This window comes from Giraffa tippelskirchi, chromosome 2 (assembly GCF_054371585.1).
Source record: "Giraffa tippelskirchi isolate mGirTip1 chromosome 2, T2T-mGirTip1v1.2.pri, whole genome shotgun sequence".
NCBI classification, from domain to species: domain Eukaryota; kingdom Metazoa; phylum Chordata; class Mammalia; order Artiodactyla; family Giraffidae; genus Giraffa; species Giraffa tippelskirchi.
Window position 1 is genome coordinate 93,490,663 of NC_137276.1, and position 21,159 is coordinate 93,511,821.

At 42.7% G+C, this 21,159-nt stretch overlaps 1 protein-coding gene and 1 long non-coding RNA gene across 4 annotated transcripts in view; one reads left to right on the top strand and one right to left on the bottom strand.

Annotated features, from left to right (window-relative positions):
- TRIM42 (tripartite motif containing 42) overlaps window positions 1-14,034 on the bottom strand; it is a 32,473-nt gene extending 18,439 nt beyond the window's left edge. For all 3 annotated transcript variants that reach the window (XM_081574001.1, XM_081574002.1, XM_081574003.1), the window contains exons 1-3: window positions 13,527-14,034; window positions 7,529-8,229; window positions 1,961-2,784 (exon numbers count right to left, since the gene is read on the bottom strand). In XM_081574001.1, the coding sequence (XP_081430127.1) occupies window positions 1,961-2,784; window positions 7,529-8,229; window positions 13,527-13,867 (1,866 nt within the window). In that variant the 5' untranslated portion in view covers window positions 13,868-14,034. The remainder of the gene's footprint in view (window positions 1-1,960; window positions 2,785-7,528; window positions 8,230-13,526) is intronic.
- A 100-nt stretch (window positions 14,035-14,134) lies between these two features.
- Window positions 14,135-21,159, top strand: part of LOC145539828 (uncharacterized) — a 30,578-nt gene continuing 23,553 nt past the window's right edge. The window contains exon 1 of the long non-coding RNA XR_014077984.1: window positions 14,135-14,311. This is a non-coding gene — a long non-coding RNA (uncharacterized LOC145539828). The remainder of the gene's footprint in view (window positions 14,312-21,159) is intronic.

Sequence of the window (21,159 nt, forward strand, 5' to 3'; positions counted from 1 at the left end):
TAAATTAGGAGCTTGGGATTAACATACACACACTACTGTGTATAAAATAGATCACCAATAAGGACCTACTATATAGCACAGGGAACTGTATTCAATATTCTATAATAACCTATATGAAAAAGAATCTGACAAAGAATGAATATATGTATATTTGTAACTGAATCACTCTGCTGTACACCTGAAACTAAAAAATCGTTGTAAATCAACTATACTCCAATTAAATTCAAAAAAACAAAAACAAATATCCCCAAACAAAAGAGAACTGTTAGTCAATAATCACTTGAGAGAGATGCCAACACTGATTTCAACTTCTGTATCACTGGACAGTATGATTCCTGTGTGAACTATATCCCATGATCCTGAAATAGGTGTATTTCACCTATTCAGGTGAAGATATTAAAAAAAAAATGATATTTTTACACCAAATACCACTGTCTGGCAGTAGGTTTAGGTGTCCTATTTCGAAAGTCAGTGACTTCACTGAGTTTTCCTATGTACGTTCCTTTCTTGAATTCATCAAGGGACCATTTACAGGTGGCATAGGGAGACTATTCTCCAAGCCCAAGTGCAGAGCAGATATCACCAGTCACTCCCATCCAGAGCAAGATCTTGCCAACCTCTCAGGTGGTCTGAGTTGCGTGGAGATGAGACCTAATGCAACCCTGATACAATGTCACATATATTGCAGGTTTTGCTCATCTAGTATCATTTGGAGGTGTAGGTTCAGCTGCTTGGTTGTGGGTACCTATTATGTGAAGGGCAGAGATACATTTGCTGTGTGTCTGACAGCCCATGGGGGGATATGTTCTGTATGTTCTACCTTGCAACATAAGGTCATTCTTGGAGTCAATTATAAATGCCAAAACATAGATTATTATGTTTCAGGAGATAAAAAAGTAAAGCTTGGTCAGTGTCTCCCTTTAATTTTCTTGTTTCTAGATCCTTTGATACTGAAGTGTGGTCTGCTAATTGGCAGCAATGCCAACATCTGGAAGTCTGTTAGAAGTGCAGAATCTCAGGCCCCAGTGAGACCCACTGAAGCAGACTCTGCATTCAACAAGATTCCCAGGTGCATGTTAATGTTTGAGAACCACTAGTTTAGGCTTCAAGGATGTTAAGTGTCTTTGTGAGTGTTCTCAGATCATGAGGACAGAAGGTGGATTCTGCTACATGGAAGCAGGCCATGGGTTGGCTTGGGAATTGTCCCTCTAGTGACCCCAAGTGGAGGCAAGATATGCTCTCATAGAATACATTTTTTTCCTCCCTGGATGCTAATAGAACATTATATAAACTATTCAATTTAGAGTCATTCAGCTAGATTTGAAAGGAATGTTAAAAGACGGGCTATTTGTTCATGTTAGGCCAAGAAGGTCAAGGAAGAATCACATCCCTTGACACTGAGTGATGGCAGTTGCAGAGGCCTGTGAGAGATACATACCCCCCCCTCACTAAAAGCTGAATCTCAGGAGATAAGAACTGGAATTCCATTGGGGATTATCCTTCTAATCTTTCCAAATCATGACAGTCAAGATATTTTCTTTAGAAAAAGAGGAATCACAGCTGATAGATCATGGAGCCTGCTTTTCTAATTCCGATTTCTGTTCTCTTTCTACTGTTAAAGGCTTTCCTTTGGGAAATATTATCCTCTTCAAGCAGTCTCTTCAGATTACTTTGGTTCCCAAATTGCAGTCTCTTTCAATAGAGAAGCTGCCTTTGAAGTGGAATTGGGGCTTTCAGATGCATTTCTGGCTATGAGTTAAATATATTGTTTGGTTTAAGCCAATCTTGGGCTCTTAAGATTTCAGGAACTTATCCCTTTTGAAGGGACTGACCACACAGAGTCCAGAGGAACAGATCTGAGTGACCAGATCCTAGTGGTCAATGACCTAAGTGACTACCCACCGTCATGCCATAGCTCACACCCTCCCATCTTCCCTACAGGGCCCAGAGCCTTTCTTACCTTGGCAGCTCTTGGATACACCAGAGTCTGGTAGATAATAATTGGGCCTGGAGTCTGCACAGAGCTATCGTTGAACGAGTACCAGTTGTGGAAGCTACTGCTATTCTGCACAGACTGGTTTTCTACTCCTGCACTCCAGTAGGTGTAGAGGCCATCTGTGGGCTTGGCAGGTGCAGCTGACTGGGCTCGCCCATAGGCCTCCAGACCTATCTTGGTCTTCTCACAGGCAGGGGCATTGAAGGATAATAAGGAGGAGCTTCGCTGGTATATCTGCTGGTTGTCGAAGCTGTGGGTGCTGAAAGTGACCTTCCTGGCGATCATCATTTCTGAGTGCAGGGGGTAGGGGGATGGCAGGGAGTCCCCAGAGGAACACACCTTCTTGGGTCCTGTGGGGAAGAGCTCATGAATTGCACTGGAGAGCTCAACGAAGTCCAAGGGCATGCAGTTCAAAGAGTGTAGCCGGAGCTGTGGGTCGGGCCTGTAAGTGCTCTGGATGCCATCCTCGATCTGGTCCACCAGGATCTTGGCTGACTGCAGGAATGCCACTTGGCCTGTCTCCTTCAGCGCCTCCTTGGAGTAGGCAATCAGGCCATCCATTTCGTTCACTTTCATGGTAGTGACATACACATACTTTTCAATCTCCTTCTGCCTGGACACCTCCAGATTCTCTATCTGCTCCATGATGGTTTTCTCTTTCTCCTGGAGAATGCTGCGCAGCTTGAGAAATCCATTTCTGATCTCTTTTCGCTTTACCTCCTTGTCAGCTTTAAAGCTGTTTTTTAAAATATTGAATTCCATGAGGTCATTATCAATTTCATAGCGGACTGCAAAACAACCAAGTTAGTTACTTCAGTTAAATTTTTCATTTCCCCAGATATCAAAGCCAGTGGCAAACTGGAGCATACTAACTTGGGCTCCAAAGAAGTGGGTGGAAAGAGAGGGAAACCACTTGTTGCTGGGCTGAAAGATGCTATAAGCTTTTGCAGGGGTGGGAGAAGAAATAAATTTCTGATGACTACTTTTAAATATTGCTTTGCCTCATTCACCAAAACCCAGCCCTAGACAATGGTGGCAAATCAGCAAATTTCCTCTTAGCTGTGGCTTCTCTTTGACATGTCCTTTTCCTCTACTGGGGGCTTTGACTCCCTTGGGTTCAGCTGGACTCCCTGTCTTGCCTGCCCCACCTCCCACTTCCTTTCCAGAAAGGGTCTGCTGTTACAAGTCAAGGAAAACCAAGTTCATCCTGTAGCCTTGACATGGCATTTGGATTTTAAGTCCACTCAACCATTCAACAACCATTTATGGGACACCTGTTCCATATCATAAACTTTTCTAAGCTCTAGGAATAAAGATATGAGTATGAGAGGCCACTGATGCTCCAGGAATGCACAAACCCAATGATACTGCAGTGCGGAGGATGCCAGGGCAGGGTGAGCATGAGGCCCATCTCTATCTGTGAAATGGCAACTTCATTGGCTTTACAGGGTTTTAGGCATTAGACAGCAATTTGAATACAGGTCAACCTTTTGTGGCCTATTCTAGAGGTAAGGTCCTCTCTAGGAAAGGCTGACCCTACAGTGAATTGATGGGCTACAATCCTTTCCAGATTTTACTCAGCCGTGGGGGTGACCAAATCTTGGTTGGTAACATGGTCCTGGATCCACAGTAAGTTGGATCTCTGTGGGTGGTGGCCTTTGTCCAATGATGTGCATTAAACCCTAGGGTTCTGGCAGACTGTGAGAACAGGACGACAACTGTCTTGGTTACCACCGTGACTAGGATATGTAGAGGTGCTGGAAAGGTGTTTGTTGAGTGTAAGCCATTCTGTTGTGTTTTCTAACATCTTCAGGGTGAATGTCAGCAGTGTTGCTTTCTGGTCTACTTTCTGAAGCCCTCATTTCCTCTGCCCACCTCCTTCCTCACACTGGCCCAGAGGGGTGGATGGAGAGGCAATGCAGATGGGGGCTGAACAGGGGACTATCAGGATGTGATTGCAGTGGTGCTGAGAAATGCTCCTTGCCCTCCCCACATGCAAGCCCTGCTTGTGACTTAGGGCCCAGAAATTCCACTTAATGATGCACTGATTCCTTTGACTCTTCAGCAGTTACTCACTGTTAAAATATTTGAATAGGAAGTTCCTTGCTTTATTAGGGATTAGTTAGATATCTGTAGAGCGGAGTCCAGAGAGACAAGATAAAAATGTCTTGATGAGGGGGAAGGGGGGGGTACCAGGAGAGGAGAAAAGAGAGGAGAGACCAGAAGCACTACCCTCCTCCCCACCACCTCCAAATGCAGCTTTGCAAGAGCTCTTCTTAGAACAAATTCAGAGCAAGGTCTCTTTCAGGCACTGTATTTAAAATTAACTACTATTTATTAAACATTTATTATAGATCCAATCCATACATTATTGTGTATCACACCTTGAATCATATCCATATATTATTATATACTGCATATAATTTCCTATGAGGAAGATACCATTTCCATTTGTAGAGGACACTAAGGCTCAGAGAGGTTAAACGACTGTCCAGTGTCACACAGCAAGTAGAAACCAAGGTCTGTTCCTAATTCTATTTGCCTAACTCCAGAGCCTTATGTTTTTAATTGCCCCAGTTGCCCTTCTCAGCCCTCTGTGAGCACCAGAATCACCTGGGAAACTTAAAAAAAAAAAAGAAAGCTCTTAACTTTACCTGCTCAGTGAATCAGGCTGAGCTGAGGCTTATGAATCCAGGTGAGACTGTCTGCAGCTAGATTTAGAAACTAATCCAGGGAACCTTCAAGGGGTCTTGTTAAAAATGCAGATTCTGATGGGGTGGGACCTGAGGCTCTGCATTTCTAATAGGATCCCAAGTGATTCCTATGCTGCTGGACTTGGACCACACTTTGAGTGGCAAGGCACTAAACTTCTGAGCTCCCTTGAAGCCAGTGGTTCTCAACACTAGTGTCACATTAGAATTACATGGGAGTTTTGAAAAATGCTCATTGCTTAGCCTATACCTCTATGGGGACAGGATACATTTATCAGTTGTTAGTAAAGCTTCCCACTGGTCCCAGTGAGCAGCCGGACACTGCACAGCATCGACCCAAACTGAACCTTCTCTTCAGAGCCCAGAGCTTCCCAAAGTGTGTTCTCAGATCACCTGATTGATTTTAAATTATGTGGAGATCTGTTAACAATGCAGATTTACAGCACCTCCCTGAAAATGAATTGAGTCCTTAAGAACAAGTTTGAGCCCTGGTTTTAAAAATAATTTTTAACAAGGATGGACAGGCTCAATTCTTCCCCTATATCTGAATGGATATGTCACAAAGGTGGCCCTTTCCCAATGGCTGGGCTCATTGGAATTTGTAGCAATGTCCCTTCACTGTCTTGTTTTTCAGGTGTCCTGGACTTTGAGAAAATGATCCCAGCATGACTTTGTTAAAGACCCAGGCTTTCTATGGTTGCATTAGGCCCATAGCAGGCTACATGCAGCATCCTCTTCCCTAAACCGAGGCTCTGGAAAACCCAGTCAAGCTCAGGCCATGGGTCTCACCTTAAGAAAACCCTGTAGGAACCAGTGGGGCTTCCACTGGCCTGGCAACATGGCTCCAGTAGGATTTCTTTAATATAAGTGCTTCCCTGGTAGTGTCCCAAACTCAATAAATGTCCACTGACAAACCATGTTTCTAGGAATGGAGCAATTGAGAAATCAAGGTGTTCCTGGAATAAGATGGTGAGAGGTCCTGATAGGCATAATTAGCAAGGTCTGTCTCTGATCCACCTCTCTGTCCAATGGAACCTTTCTGTGCAGTTCAGGGGAAAGCTGCCCCCTTGTCATCTGTTCAGACATGCTTCTATGGACACTGACATATCTGACAGGGGAAGAGCTAGGCTGATCTGGGGCATTCTGGTCACTTGACTCTAGGTTACCACTTAGAGGAATAGGCGCAGGTGGTGGTGGTGGTCGCTGTTGGTTTTCAGTCTCTCTGTCTTTAGATTCTGGCCCCTGTTTAGCAAAGTAGGTTGTGAAATGAATACTGTGGAATTAACACAGGTTTTGGACTCAGAGAGACTAGGTCACCATTTACTAGGGGCCTTGTGCCAATTACTTCTTGGAATCCCAGTTGTCTTATCCATGGAGGGAATTTTAATGCCTGTCCTATAAGATTATTGAAAAGATTAGACAATTCTTCTGAAAGACTTGGGTAAAGTAGGCCTCTGTTCAAGGAAGCTATCCCTTCCCACTGATAAAAGAGCCTAAAAGGGTCAATGAGGTCCTCATGTCTACCCTGGTGGATATACACACAGAAATTATTGGGCTCTTTGCTGATATCTGTAAAACATCATTATACCAGGTTCCATTATGAGAACTTGAGTCAATTTCCCTTACAGAAACTACAACTATGGTATATGTAGTATTTACATATACCATGAACAGGTATGCAGAGGAATAGCAAGCTGTGCACTAGAACATTATTGGCCATTTCTGGGTATTTGCTACCAGTTCATTTACTTTACTGCTTGCAGCTTTGGGGAAAATTTAAAATCAAGGTAACTCTCAACATCACTTAATTCTTTTCCCCTTCAAATTGGGAAAATACTGCAAGAAATCCATCCTTAAGGACAAAACATCTTAGACAGGCTCACAGAACTTCAGAATACTACAGGATCAAGCTCCTTCAGTCTCCAAAGAGCCATATGAGCCCCAAGGTCATGAAAATTACAACCAAGATTATAGAATCTTTATGCATTTACTATGTATGAGATCGGTTTTTACATGTTTCAGGTAGAGTAACTCATTTAATCCTCACAAGCATCTAATGAGGGAGTTATTACTATTGTAACAGGGAAGAACAAATCTGACTCCATATTAGATCTGTTCCTTTCCTTTTAACCTTTGTGTTTTGTTAACCTGTGGTTAGTCCTGCTGACTCTGCACATTTTGTAAAAGAATGTTGCCTGTAGCCTGAAATATACATGATAGCCTATTCTCAAGACTCTGATCTTCAAGAGTCCATTCATATAGAGATTAAAAGTTGCAGAACAGAGAATAACGTTTGTTTTGTTGCAGGTTTGCAAGAACATGGTGACCTGACCTAGGTGGACAGCTGCCAGAACAAAGGATATAGACACCAAGAAGTTTGCAGCACCCTACCTTGCCCCTCCCTTACTCTGCCTTTAGAAAAGTGCTTTGCTGAAACCCTTTGGAGAATTCGGGAGTTGGGTGGGGCAGGAGCCACCTGTCTCCTTGCATGACCCTGCAATAAACCTTTCTCTGTTCCAAACTCCAACATTTCGTTGGTTTGTTTGGCCTTACTGTGCGCTGGGCACATGAACTCGCATTGGGTAACACTATTATCCCCATTTTCCAGCTGAGAAAACCAAGGCACAGGGAGTTAAATGGCTGGCAGTAGTTGCCAGATGTGAATACCAGGCCGCTGACTTGCAGCCTGGCTCAGTGTCTCCCAGGGCTTGGACCCCTCCACCAGGCGGAGCTAAGGCTCTCTGTAAACAGATCCTCCCAAATCACCTTTCTCATCAGTTCCTGAACTAGAAGTAGTGGAGAGAGAAAAAGGGATCAGGACCTGCTTTGAACTTGGCAATGGCGCTGAAGAGCGCGGCAGCCCTCTCCGAGCAGGCGTCGATGAGGCTGATGGTGTCGTGGCCGTTGTGGAGGGAGGTCTTACAGAAGCTGCAGAGCAGCTCGTTGTCGTTGCGGCAGTACTCTATGATGCGGCTGGACGGGTGGTGAATGCAGATCTTCTCGTCCTGGTCCTCCGTGCTGGTATCCACGAACACGTGGTCCTGCATGGCCACATCCGAGTGGAAAGTCTTGAGGCACTCGTTGCACAGATTGAGGCGGCAGGTGAGGCAACGCTTGTAGGCAATGCGCTGGCTGCGGCAGACCTGGCAGACAATGGGCCCAGTGGAGCGGTCGAAGCGCCACTTGAGGTAGCCGTGCTGCTGCATGTAGCGCTTGGTGAGGCGGCCGCGCAGATAGTTCTCGGGTAGCTGCATCTTGTGGCTGTAGGGCATGCAGTGCGAGCGGCTGCACACCGGGCAGATGAGGATGAAGAAGTTCTCGGTGACCTCAGCTTGCTTCTGCAGCCGCCGCAGGCACTTCTCACACAGGCTGTGGTGGCAGGGCAGCATGAAGGAGTGCAGGCGCAGGCGGCCGCAGATGGGGCACGACAGGTGGCTGACCAGATTGCTGTTGGCCGTCGGCATCATCTTCACCTCCTCCAGCTGCGTGTCGCTGCTCCCGATGCGCAGCGCCGTCTTGGAGCTGCAAGGAGAAGCAAACGTGCGAACTCAGGAGGCTGCCTCCGTTTCTCCCTCTCGGAAGGAACCGGTGCATCGCTGAGTCGCAGCGCGGTATGATGGGGAGGAGCACGGGTTGTCCGGCAAACCTGGTTCTAAACCCGCCTCCACCATCCTTTAGCTGGGCTCACGCATTTAAGTTAATTAACCTCTGTCTGCCTGTCTCCTCATTATGGAATCACTTGATGGGGCTTCTTGAGAAAACTAAAATGGAACTGAATACCTGGATGGCCTTTGAGCAGTCCCTGGAATGATGTACCTGATATGCAACTGCTTGTTGTTTTTGAGCGAGAGAAAAACAGCCCAGAGGGGCAGGCACTTTCAGCTGGGTATTGGGATTCTGTTGGCCATGGATAATCTCACAGAACACCCACAGCAGACAAGGCCATTCTGGGACTGTGGTGAAGCAAAGCAGAAACAAATCACTTCCTCATGTTTGAACTCAGAAGCAAGAACATTGTCCAAACCACAAAAATCTCCAAACATCCCCTGTCCTGATTAAAAGTGGTGACTGCTGCTTTTTTTTTCCAATCCAATAACAGGCTCAACCCTGTTATTTCCATCTTCTATGCAAGATTTATTAAGATACCCAATAGGAGATTTACCCCTGTGTCCTCAATGGCACCCCACTCCAGTACTCTTGTCTGGAAAATCCCATGGAACGGAGCAGCCTGGTAGGCTGCAGTCCATGGGGTCGCGGAGAGTCGGAAACGACTGAGCGAAGTCACTTTCACTTTTCACTTTCATGCGTTGGAGAAGGAAATGGCAACCCACTCCAGTGTTCTTGCCTGGAGAATCCCAGTGATGGCGCAGCCTGGTGGGCTGCCGTCTATGGGGTCGCACAGAGTCGGACACGACTGAAGCGACTTAGCAGCAACCTCACCTACCATGAGCATAAATACTGTAATATCTTAGTGATGCCTTCCTACCGAGACAACTCAAATTTGTTCACGGTGCCTCTCTCTCGTTTCAGTGGGACAGTGAATCCAATCTCCCCCAGCTACAGGTTGTGTTCTTTGTGGGTTTTACCTAGAGGGCACTGACATCATTATTACTGTTATGTGTGAGAGGGAACACAGAGATGGGCAAAGTGTTCTTCCCAGGCACCAGAAGGTCAGTCTCTCAGCCAAGCCCAGAACTTGAGTGTTCTAATGATCAGACCACAACTGTGACTTAAGGGGGTAGAAGCCCCCTTAAGGTCGCACATGATGGAATGCACTGCTCTAGAGTTGCACCACTGAGATGTGTCATCACCTCTCTCATCCTCAGTTCCCTCCTCTATAAATCAAATCTCACAATACTACTTCCTTCATGAGGATTTTAAAGTCTCCATGGGATAATCCATGATACGTGCTTAACTGCCGGGACATAGTAAGCATTCAATAAATGTGCACTGTAATGACTTCATTCTGCTCCTAGCCAGCCCATGTCCACAGCAGAGAAAAACAATGGTCAAGCCTGTGAGAAGTGTATGCTTCTACTGTATGTGTGTGTTGAAACTTTATCTAGTATCTGAGGCTGATTTCATATATTGTAAGAACTGTGGATGAAGTAAGTGCATACTTGTAAAATTCAAGTGCATATTCTAAGAAACTATAATCAGGGCAGAAGCAGTTTGTGAAAATAAGTGACTTAGATGGAAGTATGGTAAGACACTTAATTTGTGACTATTCCTGTCTCTCTTATCCTCTGTATTAGTGATGTCTGGGGATTGAGTTTGACATTATGCCTGTGTTTCTTTTTTTACTTTTGCCTTCTTGTAGTCCCTATATGCCCCTGGCTTCTTCCCCATTCCCTTAGCCAGGGACCTACGTCTCAGAGCCCAGACAGTCAAATGTGATGCCCAAACACGCTGGAATGGAGTGGCCTTTTGGTGACAGTGCCCCTATGGAGACTTGGGCACCTGGGAAGCTCTCTCTTAGAGATTTGTATGCTGGTATCCAAGCCTGCTAGCCTCAGTGTTTTCAGTCTCATTCTTCCTCTGCTTTCCTAGCCTCTCTGCTTTCTCCTGCCCAGGTCCTGAAGGGGTCAGTCACCTGGAGAAGCAGGCTAGTTTTACATATGGCAGCTGGATAGACTACTCCAGTTTGATAAGGTGGGACTCTGAGATTCAGGGTGTGATATGAAGAGAGATAGCAAGAGAATTCAGAAAGAGACAGGGAGAGACGAGGGTGTTGGGGGAAGAGGAAAAGAGGATGCAGTGAGGAGACAGGTATTAATGGCCCAGGGAGCTGGCCTGGAGGTGAAAATGAAAGTGGGAAAAGGAGACCAGTAAGGCAAGGAAGGATGAATGAGCTCAGAGTGAGGTGGGATGAGGAAGATGCTGACCAGGAAGCAGTGATGAAGAACAGGGGAGGCAGGGATCAGACACCAGGCAAGAGGCCAGATGGAAGGAATATATCTCAGCGTACCCAGCACAAAGCCGCCTGACCCTTGTGGTAGCATCTCTGACCATCATCAGAAGGCCTCAGGCCTGGACTCAGTCATTCAGTGGCCATCGTTCCATGCCAAAACAGTTACCAAGCCAAGCAGCCTTGCCTTCTTGTTGAGATAATGGCCTCTGCTCCTCTGTACAATGACTGCCTTCTCTCAGATTTAGGCCTGTTCCTTTTGTACTTGAGTTCCCATCATATCACCTGCAAGTCTCCTGGCTTCCCTTCTTGTTCCCTCCAGGCCATTCTGCACTGTAGCATCATCGGGGGTGGGGGAGGCTTTTCAAATCCTGATGCCCAGGTCCTACCCCAAGCCAGTGAAATCAGAATGTCTGGGGGTGGGGGACAGGCATCAGTAGTTTGTAAAGATCCCCAGGTGACTCTCATACAAAACAAACTTTGGGAGTTCCTGGTCTAAGCATCTCCCAAAAGACCAATGTCATCCCCCTCTTGTTGGAATGGCTCCAAGACGCTCCGTTGCTGATTTGCAGAAAATGGGGCAGTTGAGAGGAGAGAGGGGTGTGGAAGCTACTTTCTGCTCCTTAGACCTTCAGGACTTGCATTGAGAACCCCTGGGTTCTCTATTCATCAAAGATCACAAGAGGTCCATGAGTTGAGAGTAACCTTTACTAAGCATCTACTAAGTGCTGACCTGTGAGAGAGAGCATATCCTTCCCTGAATTCACTGAACCTTTGCTTACAGGATTGTTCTTCCAGCCTTGAAAGGCTTCCAGCCTGCCTCCCATCTTTCTGCCTTTCCAAATGCTGTCATCCTAGAGGGCTGAGTTTTGGTCTTTCCCCTGTAAGAAGCGTGCCTCTGCCATCCCAGACAAAGTGACATAGACTGCTGTGGTCAGAGCAGGAACAGGATGTTCAGTGCCTGACACAGTGGTTTAATACCCTAAGTGAGTAATTGAGACTCTCAATGCTATGACGTCTGGTTAGGAACAAAGAGAAGGCTAGCAGGAGTTCATGGCCATCTGGGGTACTTACTCAGGCCATAGGGTCAAAAGCAGCCTGTGGAAGCTATTGCTTTTCCAAGAAGTGTTGCAGATATGAAGGGTTCAGAGGAGAAAGAGGAAGAGCAATTTATATTTTTATATCACATAAGAGATTTCAAAGCGGTATTAATCCTCATACCCTCTGAATCATTGCACATACCATACTCTGCATTTTGAAAGACAGCATTTCAATTTAATTTTAATTTAAGCACACAAACTCTGGGTTCAAATTCTGACTACATCTTACTAGTGGTGTGATCTTGGGTCATTCAACATCTTAAATGCTCAGTTTCCTCATAGGTATGGTGGCCATGGGGCAGGAATTACCTGGGGTCATGCACATGGGTCCTGGCAAGTTATTTTTGCACTAAGCATCAGCTATTATTATTTTGTAAAGGTGAGAGAGGTGGGGTTCAGGAGATCTCAGCACTCATACGGGGTGGGGCTTTGTTTGGAACTCAGGTCTATACTGGTTAGTGGCTGTTTTGGACACTTCATTGCTACAGAATTCTTTTTTTGAAGTGGAAGTAATTTTTATTGCTACATTTTGAAATGCAAACAAAAATATTTAAAATAATAACATCATTCAATATATATTTTTATTGTTACATTAAGTACAAAACAGATTATTTGTAGTATTTTTTTAGCTCTTCTTTTCCCTTCTAGTTTTATTGAGATGTAGTTGACATTTAACAATGTATAAGTTTAAGGTTAGAATCATTAGAACATAATGATTTGATTTACAAACATCAGGAAGTGATTATCACAGTAAATTTAGTGACCATTCATCTTCTCCAACAGATAAAAATTAAAGAAATGGAAAAAAATTAAAAAATTTTTCTTGTGCTAAGAACTCTTAGGATTTATTCTCCTAACAACTTTCATATATAACTGACAGAAGCATTAATTATGTTTATCCTCTTGTATATGATATCCCTAGTACCTACCTTTAAAAAGTTTTTATTTTATTTTAATTGGAGGATAATTATTTTACAGTATTGTGATGGCCTCTGCCATACATCAACATGAATCAGCCATAGGCATAGATGTGTCCCCTCCCTCCTGAACCCCCCTTCCACTTCTCTCCCTGCCCCATCCCTCCGGGTTGTCACAGAGCACTGGCTTTGGGTTCCCTGCCTCATACACCAAACTCCCACTGGCAATCTATTTTACATATGGTACCTATCTATCTTATAACTGGAAGTTTGTATCTTTTGACTGCCTTCATCCAATGCCACATCCCCACCTTCTGCCTGTGATAACCACACATCTACTCTTTTCCCCTGTTTGTTTCTTTTTGAAGTGTAACTGACCCACAACACTATGTTAGATCCTGTTACACAACTTAGTGATTTGATATTTCTGTACATTTCCAAATGATCACCACCGATGTCTAGCTACCATCTGTCACCATACAAAGACCATGTGATATATCTGTACCATGACAAAGTGTAACTAGGGACTTCCCTGGTGGGTAGATGGTAAAGAATCCACCTGCCAATGCGGGAGACATGGGTTGGATCCATAGGTGGAGAAGATCCCCTAGAAATGGCAACCCACTCCAGTATTTTTGTCTGGGAAATCTCATGGACAGAGGAGCCTGGGACTACAGTCCATGGGGTTTCAAAGAGTCGGACATGACTGAGCAGCTAAAGAAAAAAAAAAGCATTGTAACTAGAGTTGATTGTTAGCAAGTTCTTGGCTTCTCGTTTCCAGATAAGGAGGTGGGCTTGGGGCGGGGTGGCTGGCCTGCCCCGTCCCCACGGTTGGTAGGGCACCCCCCAGGTTTCCGGAGTCACGGTGGCCCATGTCAGGTGCGCAGCACTTACGAGGTGCGGATGCTCCGGAGGCGGCCCTTGCGGAAGGTGATGGTGGCATTGCGGCAGCAGCGACTCTCGTAGTAGTAGCACTTGAGGTTGCTGCTGGCCGTGCAGCAGCACTTACAGTTGGGGTCATTGGCCCAGGAGCAGCAGCACCAATGGCAGTTGGGGTTCTCGGAGCAGGTGCAGTGGCAGCACTGGCAGTTGCGCTCATCTTTGTAAGGGCAGGGGAAGCAGGTGCAGTTCCGCTCCGAGGTGAAGAGGAACTTGCAGCACAGGCAGGAGCATAGCCGCGGACAACATCTCTGCCACGTACAGCATGGAGAGCAAACACACATAGCAGTATCCATGGCGCCTACATGATGGCCACCCGCTCCTTGGACGTTAGGAGGCCTCCTCTACCAGATCCTGCTGTCAGTTCTCCCGTGAAGGGGGTCCCTCCTCCCCCTGATGAGGCCCGTCAGCTTGGAGGTTGCAAGAGGTTGGCTGTTATGAGGCCTTCACAGGTGGTGTACCTGCTAGGAAGCCCATGCGCTGGCATTTACATAGATCAGCCCCAGGCCATTTGCTTATGTCATAATCCCTGTCCCCCCACCATGTCTCACCATAAAGGGTAGGAGGGAGGGTGGGATCTGGGGGGTAGTGGCAGGAAGGCTGATGGACACTCCCTGCTTTCAGAGGACCAGCTCCAGAAGAGTGTCAATGCGGAGAGTATCCTGGACGTTTAGCTGTCGTTTGGCACCTTGGGTTATGAGTTGGATTTCAGAAGCTATTTCTCTTTCCTTGGAACTTGGGCAAGTTGAGGCAGGGGTGTGTCTTCATGGGCTGAAAGACCTGGGTATGGTGCATTGGAAAAGCAGACATGATATTCCTCTCCTTGGGCTGTTTTTGCATTGCTAGAACTCTTTATTTGATGAACAAACTGCAGTGCTTACAAATAATAATGCCATATATAAAGGGAAGTACCATTTGTAGAAAGAATCAAAGGAAAAAAAAAGATATAGGTTCTTTAAGGCACTTCTTTCTGTAGTCACTGAGTTTGTTAGTCACTGCATAGTCACTGCTGATTTTCATGAGGTTTCAGGCATAAGTCACTCTGAATATTTCTTGGCACTTTTTTTGCAGGCTCATGGAGTTTGGCTGAGACTCAGGCTGTTTCCTATGCCCCTGCTCTCCTCCCCAGTCCCATCCTACTGTATCCCTTCTATCAGGAGGCTGGAATTCTACACAAGACTCTTTATCTCTGCTTTTATCATTAATATATGCTCAGTATCTCTAGAAATGACCTTCTATTTTAGGGGAGAATTTTGCTTTCCACTTTATGCAGCTTGCAAAGATTAAAAGAGCAGAAATTTCATGATCATACCATATATATGGTATGAACACTGTCTTATTTTTTGTCCAAAAAGAAAGAGAAGTGAGAGCCAATTTGGCTGTGGGAATTTATTGCATAATATATTATCTCTCCCTATGATTATCACCTTTATAATAAGAAAGAACATTCATTGAGTGCTAGCTGTTCCATCCACACTTCGATTCTAGGTTCCTACAGATGAAAATTTTGGATCATAGGCTATGTGCTTTATGTATTTATTTGTAATTAATAAATTGTTTACTTAAATGAATATGCCAGTTCATGCTGACAGCAGCAGTGTATGAGACACTTTTCCCCACATAGTTTCCCAAACTCAGTTTTGTCAGTATTCTTATCTGTTCTCCATGCACAGAGGTTTGCATTTCATTCCTGAATTTACTTGCATCATTGCTCTCGGCAAGACTTTCTCTTTTTTAAAAAAAAATGTTTCTAAAATTTTTATTAAGATAAAATTCACTGACCATTAAACTCACTGTTTTATTTATTTATTTATTGGCCGTGCTGGGTCTTCATTGCTGTGTGGGCTTTTCTCTAGTTGGGGTGAGTGGGGGCCACTCTTCACTGCAGTGCGTGGGTGTCTCAATTTGGTGGCTTCTTGTTGCAGAGCACAGGCTCTAGGCACACAGGCTATAGCAGTTGCAGCACGTGGGCTCAGTATTTGTGGCTCCCAGGCTCTAGAGCACAGGCTTAGTGGTTGTGGTGCATGGGCTTCAGTTTCTCCGCAGCATGTGGTATCTTCCTGCATCAGGGTTCGAACATTTGTCTCCTGCTTTGGCAGGCGGATTCTTTACCACTGAGCCACCAGGGAAGCCCTAAACTCACTGTTTTAGAGTGAATAGTTCAATGGTTTTTAATATATTCACAATATTGTGTAACTACCACCACTGTCTAATTCCAGAACATTTTCACCACCCCCAAAGACACCATGTACTCATTAGCTGTCATACCCATAGCTCCTGGCAATGATTAATCTGTTGTCTGTATATATATAGATTTGTCTATTCTGGACATTTCATATAAATGTAACCATATAATATGTAGGTGTTTGAATTTGATTTCTTTCACTTCGCATAATGTTTTCAAGGTTCATACATGTAACAGTGTTTCGCTTTTTATGACTGAATAATATTGTATGGGGGGCTTCCCTTGTGGCTCAGTGGTAAAGAATCCATCTGCTAATGCAGGAGACACGGGTTCAATCCCTGGGTTAGGAAGATCCCCTGGAGAAGGAAATGGCAACCCACTCCATATTCTTGCAAAGGAAATCCCATGGACTTTTGCATCTGTCTGGGTTTTGGTGGTAACCGTTGCCCCACTACTGCCTGAACTTAATGTAATCTTTGAGCCTTAGTTTCCTAAGCTCCCAAATGGGAAAAAGTACTATTCTATTGCAGGATTGTTGTTCTAAAATATTAAAAAATAACATAGGTAAATTGATAACATAATGCTTATTGCATGACTATCATTCATCTCTGCTATGATGATTTAGGCATGTGGGCATTAGAAAAGGGATTAATCATCTAAATATGAACATGTGTTTTCAATTCTTTTGAGTATGTACCCAGGAATGGAATTGCTGGGTTATAAGGTAACTCTATGTTTAACTTTTTGAGGAAATGCCAAACTGTTTTCAAAACAGCTACATCATTTAACATTTTACATTCTTACCAACAATGTTATGAGGGTTGCAATTCCTCTACATCTTTATCAAAACATGTTTTTTTTCCCCAAAAAATTATTATTATAGCCATCATGGTGGGTTTAGAAGTGGGCTCTTGTTGTGGTTAGACTTGAAGTTTCCTTATGACTAATGATGTTGATTTGTGTATCTTCTTTGGGCTTCCCTGGTGGCTCAGATGGTAAAGAATCTGCTTGCAGTGCTGGAGACCGGGGTTCAATCCCAGGGTTGGGAAGATCCCCTGGACAAGGAAATGGCAACCCACTCCAGTATTCTTGCCTGGAGAATTCCATGGACAGAAGAACCTGGCAGGCTACACTCTATGGTATTGCAAAGAGTAAGACAGGATTGAGCAGCTAACACAACACTTTGGAGAAATGTCTATTTATATCCTTTGCCCAATTAAAAATTGAGCTATTTGTCTTTTTTATTGTTGAGTTGTAGGAGTTCTTTGAATAATATAGAGACTACACCATTACCACATACAAGATTTGTAAATATTTTTTCCATTCTGTTTTTAGGTTTAAAAAAATTTTTTTTTCACAGTGTCCTTTGAAGCACAAAAGTTTTAATTTTGAAGTCTAATTTATTTATATTTTTGTTATTATTGCTTGACCTTTTTGTGTCATTTAAGAAACTTTTGCCTAATATAAGATCAGGAAGACTTACACCTACATTTTCTCCTAATACTTTATAGTTTGAACTATTACACTTAGGTCTTTGATTCATTTTGAATTAATTTTTTAGTTTGATTTGAGAAAATCAATTAACCATAGATGGTTTACTACTGGACTCTATTCTGTTCCTTTGTTCTATGTGTCTATCTTTATATCAACCACACTGTTTTGACATGGCAACTTTGTAGAAAGTTTTAAAATGGGGAAATGTGAGCTCTCCATATTTTTTTTTCCTTGTAGAACTTATTTAGGGTATTCTAAGCCTGGTATCAGTGACTTGATGGACATGAGTTTGGGTAAACTCCAGAAGTTGGTGATGGACAAGGAGGCCTGGTGTGCTGTGATTTATGGGGTTGCAAAGAGTCGGATACGACTGAGTGACTGAACTGAACTGAATTGAAGCCTGGTATATTTCAATATAAATTTTAGGATCAGCTTTCTTATTCTTTTTACAAAAGGCTACTAGAATCTTGATAGGGGTTGCATTTAATCTGTAAATCATTTGCAGAAGTATTTTCATATTAAAATTAAAATTTCCAATCCATGAACACAAGATACTTTCCCATTTATTTAGGTCTTCAAAGATTTCTGTTAACAATGTTTTTTAGTTTGCAGTGTACAAATCTGACACTTATATGGTTAAGTTTATTCCTAAGCATATTTTTTGGATACTACTATAAATAAACTTTTTTCTTAATTTTACTTTTGGATTGTTCATTTTTAGGGTATAGAAATGTAACAGATCTTTATATACTGGTCCTGTGTCCTGCAACTTTGATGAATTCATTATTAGCTCTAATATTTTTAAATTAAAAAAGTTTTTTAAACTTCATGTCATCTGTGAATAGATATACTTTTACATGATTTTTTTGAATATGACAACAGAAGCATAGGCAACAAAAGCAAAAATCAACAGGTGGGACTATGTCAAACTAAAAAGGTTCTGCACAGCAAAGGAAACAATCAGTAGAATGAAGAGGCAATCAATGAAATGATGCAAGAAAGTGAAAAAAATAGAAATGGGAGAAAGTATTTTCAAACCATGTATTTGATAAGAGGTGAATTTCTAAAATATATGAAGGACTCATATAACTCAAGAGCAAAAAAAAAAAAAAGAAAAGAAAAGAAACCCCAGGTAATCCAACTAAAAATGGGCAGAAGACTTGAATAAATATTTTTTTTTCCGAAGAAGACATGCAAATGGTCCACAAGTACATAAAAAGTGCTCAACATCGCTAATCATTAGGAAAATGCAAGCTAAATCCACAGTGAGATATCACTTCACATCAGTTAGGGTGGCTATTGTTGAAAAGACAAGACATAATAAGTGTTGTTGAGGATGTGGAAAAAAGGAAAACCTAGTACTCTGTTGGTGGGGATGTAAAACGATATGACTACTGTAGAAACAGTATGGAGATTCCTTGAAAAATTAAAAATAGAACTAATGTAAGCAATCCCAGAAAGCCTACTTCTGGTTATGTAACTAAAGGAAAAAAAGTCAGTATCTTGAAGAGATGTCTGTACTCCTGTATTCATTGCAGCATTATTTACAATAGTCAACATATGGAAACAAATTAAGTGTCCATCAGTAGATGAATGGAGAAAGAAAATGGGATACACACACATACATACTCACACTGGAATATTCAGTCATAAAAAAGGAAATCCTGCCATTTGTGTGACAACATGGATGAGCCTGCAGGATGTTCTGCTGCATGAAATAATTCAGATGGAGAAAGACAGCTATCATGTGATCTGGAAAAAAAAGTCAAACTCAGAGAAACAGAGAGTAGAATGATGGTTTCCAGGAGTTGGGGGTAGGGACATGGGCAGATGTGGAATAGGGAGTACAACCTCCATTTATAAGATGTATAAGTTCTGGAGATCTAATGTACAGCATGGTGACTATAGTTAATATTATATACTTGAAATATGCTAAGACAGTAGATCTTGAGTATTCTTATCACACTAGAGACTATGGATATATTGATTAACATGATTGTAGTAATCATTTTATAGCTTATATGTGTGTCAAGTCATCATGTTGTATCCTTTATATATATACAATTTTGCAGCCCAATTGTTCCTCAATAAAACAAGGGGAAAAACAAAATTAACATGCAAAAATCAATGACCTTCATATATACAAACAAAAACCAGAAGATATAAAAGGAAGGACTACCTGTTTACATTCACAAACAAATTAAAAGCAAAAAACAAAGAAGTAAATAGGTATAAACTTGACCAGAAAGTTCAAAATCTATATTGGGTAAGTTCTAAAAGGCCCTTGAAAGACTTAAATATGGGCCTTGAACAAATAGAAATATGTACCATATTTATGGATAGCAAAACTCAACATCCTAAAGATGTTGGTCTCCCTAAATTAACACATCCAATGTAATTCTAATAAGAATAGAATTTTTTTTCTGAAGCTAGAGATGTTGCTTATAATGTTTACTTAAAGAACAAATAAGCAAGAATAGCCAGGAAATTCTGATGGAGAATAGAAATAAAGGGGTGTACTTGTACTTCCCTGGTGGCTCAGAAGGTAAAGAATCTGCCTGCAATGCAGGAGACCTGGGTTTGATCCCTGGGATCCCCTGGGGAAGGGCCCGGCAACCCACAGCAGTATACTTGCCTAGAGAATCCCATGGGCAGACGAGCCTGGTGGGCTACAGTCATTGGGGTTGCAAACAATCAGACACGACTGAACAACTAACACTTTGACTTTTCACTTGTACTAAATATTTAAAATTTTGTATGCCTCTATAATTAAACAGTACTGGTGTTGTTGAAGAAATAGACTGACCCTGAAAGAGAAATAGAAAAATCCTAATAGACAATATTGGATATGGAAATTTAATATGTATATAAAGGTATCATCTCAGGTCAATGGAGAAAAAGACAAGGTATTTAAAGTATATGGTTAGGAGGACTGGACAGTCTTCTGTAAAAAAAGTAAAATTGAATCCATTCTTCACATCAAGATAAATGCTGAATGGATCAGAAGTTTACATGTTGTGAAAAATGAAATTATGCAAAAAAAAGGAAACATGGACTAATTGCTTTGTAACTTGGGAGTGGGGTAAACCTTCCTAATTATGACAAAAATGCAAACACAATAAAGAAAAAAGATTGGTAAATTTGATTACATAAATAAAAACATTTTAAAGGATTGAAACAAAACATAAACAAAAAAGTGAAGCAACCCCCCCCCACAAAACTACCAAACCCACTCACATTAACAAAGTAGAAAGATGATGAAAAATTGAAAACCATGTGTAGCCTATGGGCAAAGATTTGATGTCTTTAACATCTAAGGAGCTTCTAAAAATTTTATATGAAAAAGATCAAGTTTCCTTCAGAAAAATGAGCTAAAAATATAAAGTTGATGGAAAAAATGTTATTAGCCTTGGCATGCTCATGCTCAGTCACTTCAGTCACATCCAACTCTTTGTGATCCTATGAACTGTCACCCACAAGTTCCCCCTATCCATAGGATTCTCCAGCAAGAATACTGGAGTGGGTTGCCATGCCCTTCTCCAGAGGATCTTCCTGACCCAGGGACTGAACCCAAGTCTCCTGAGTTCCAGACATATTCTTCACTGACTGAACCACCAGAGAAGCCCTTGAAAGTGAAAGTTGCTTAGTCGGGTCCAACTCTTTGTGACTCCATGGACTGTAAAGTCCATGGAATTCTCCAGGCTAGAATACTGGAGTGGGTAGCCTTTTCCTTCTCCAGGGGATCTTCCCAACCCAGGGATCGAACCCAGGTCTCCTGCAGGTGGATTCTTTACCAACTGAGCTATCAGGGAAGCCCAGAGAAGCCTTTACTAGCCTTTAATGATATATAAAGTTTCTCACTTTTGCTCATCATAAGTGAAATGCAAAATAAATCAACACTGAAAAATC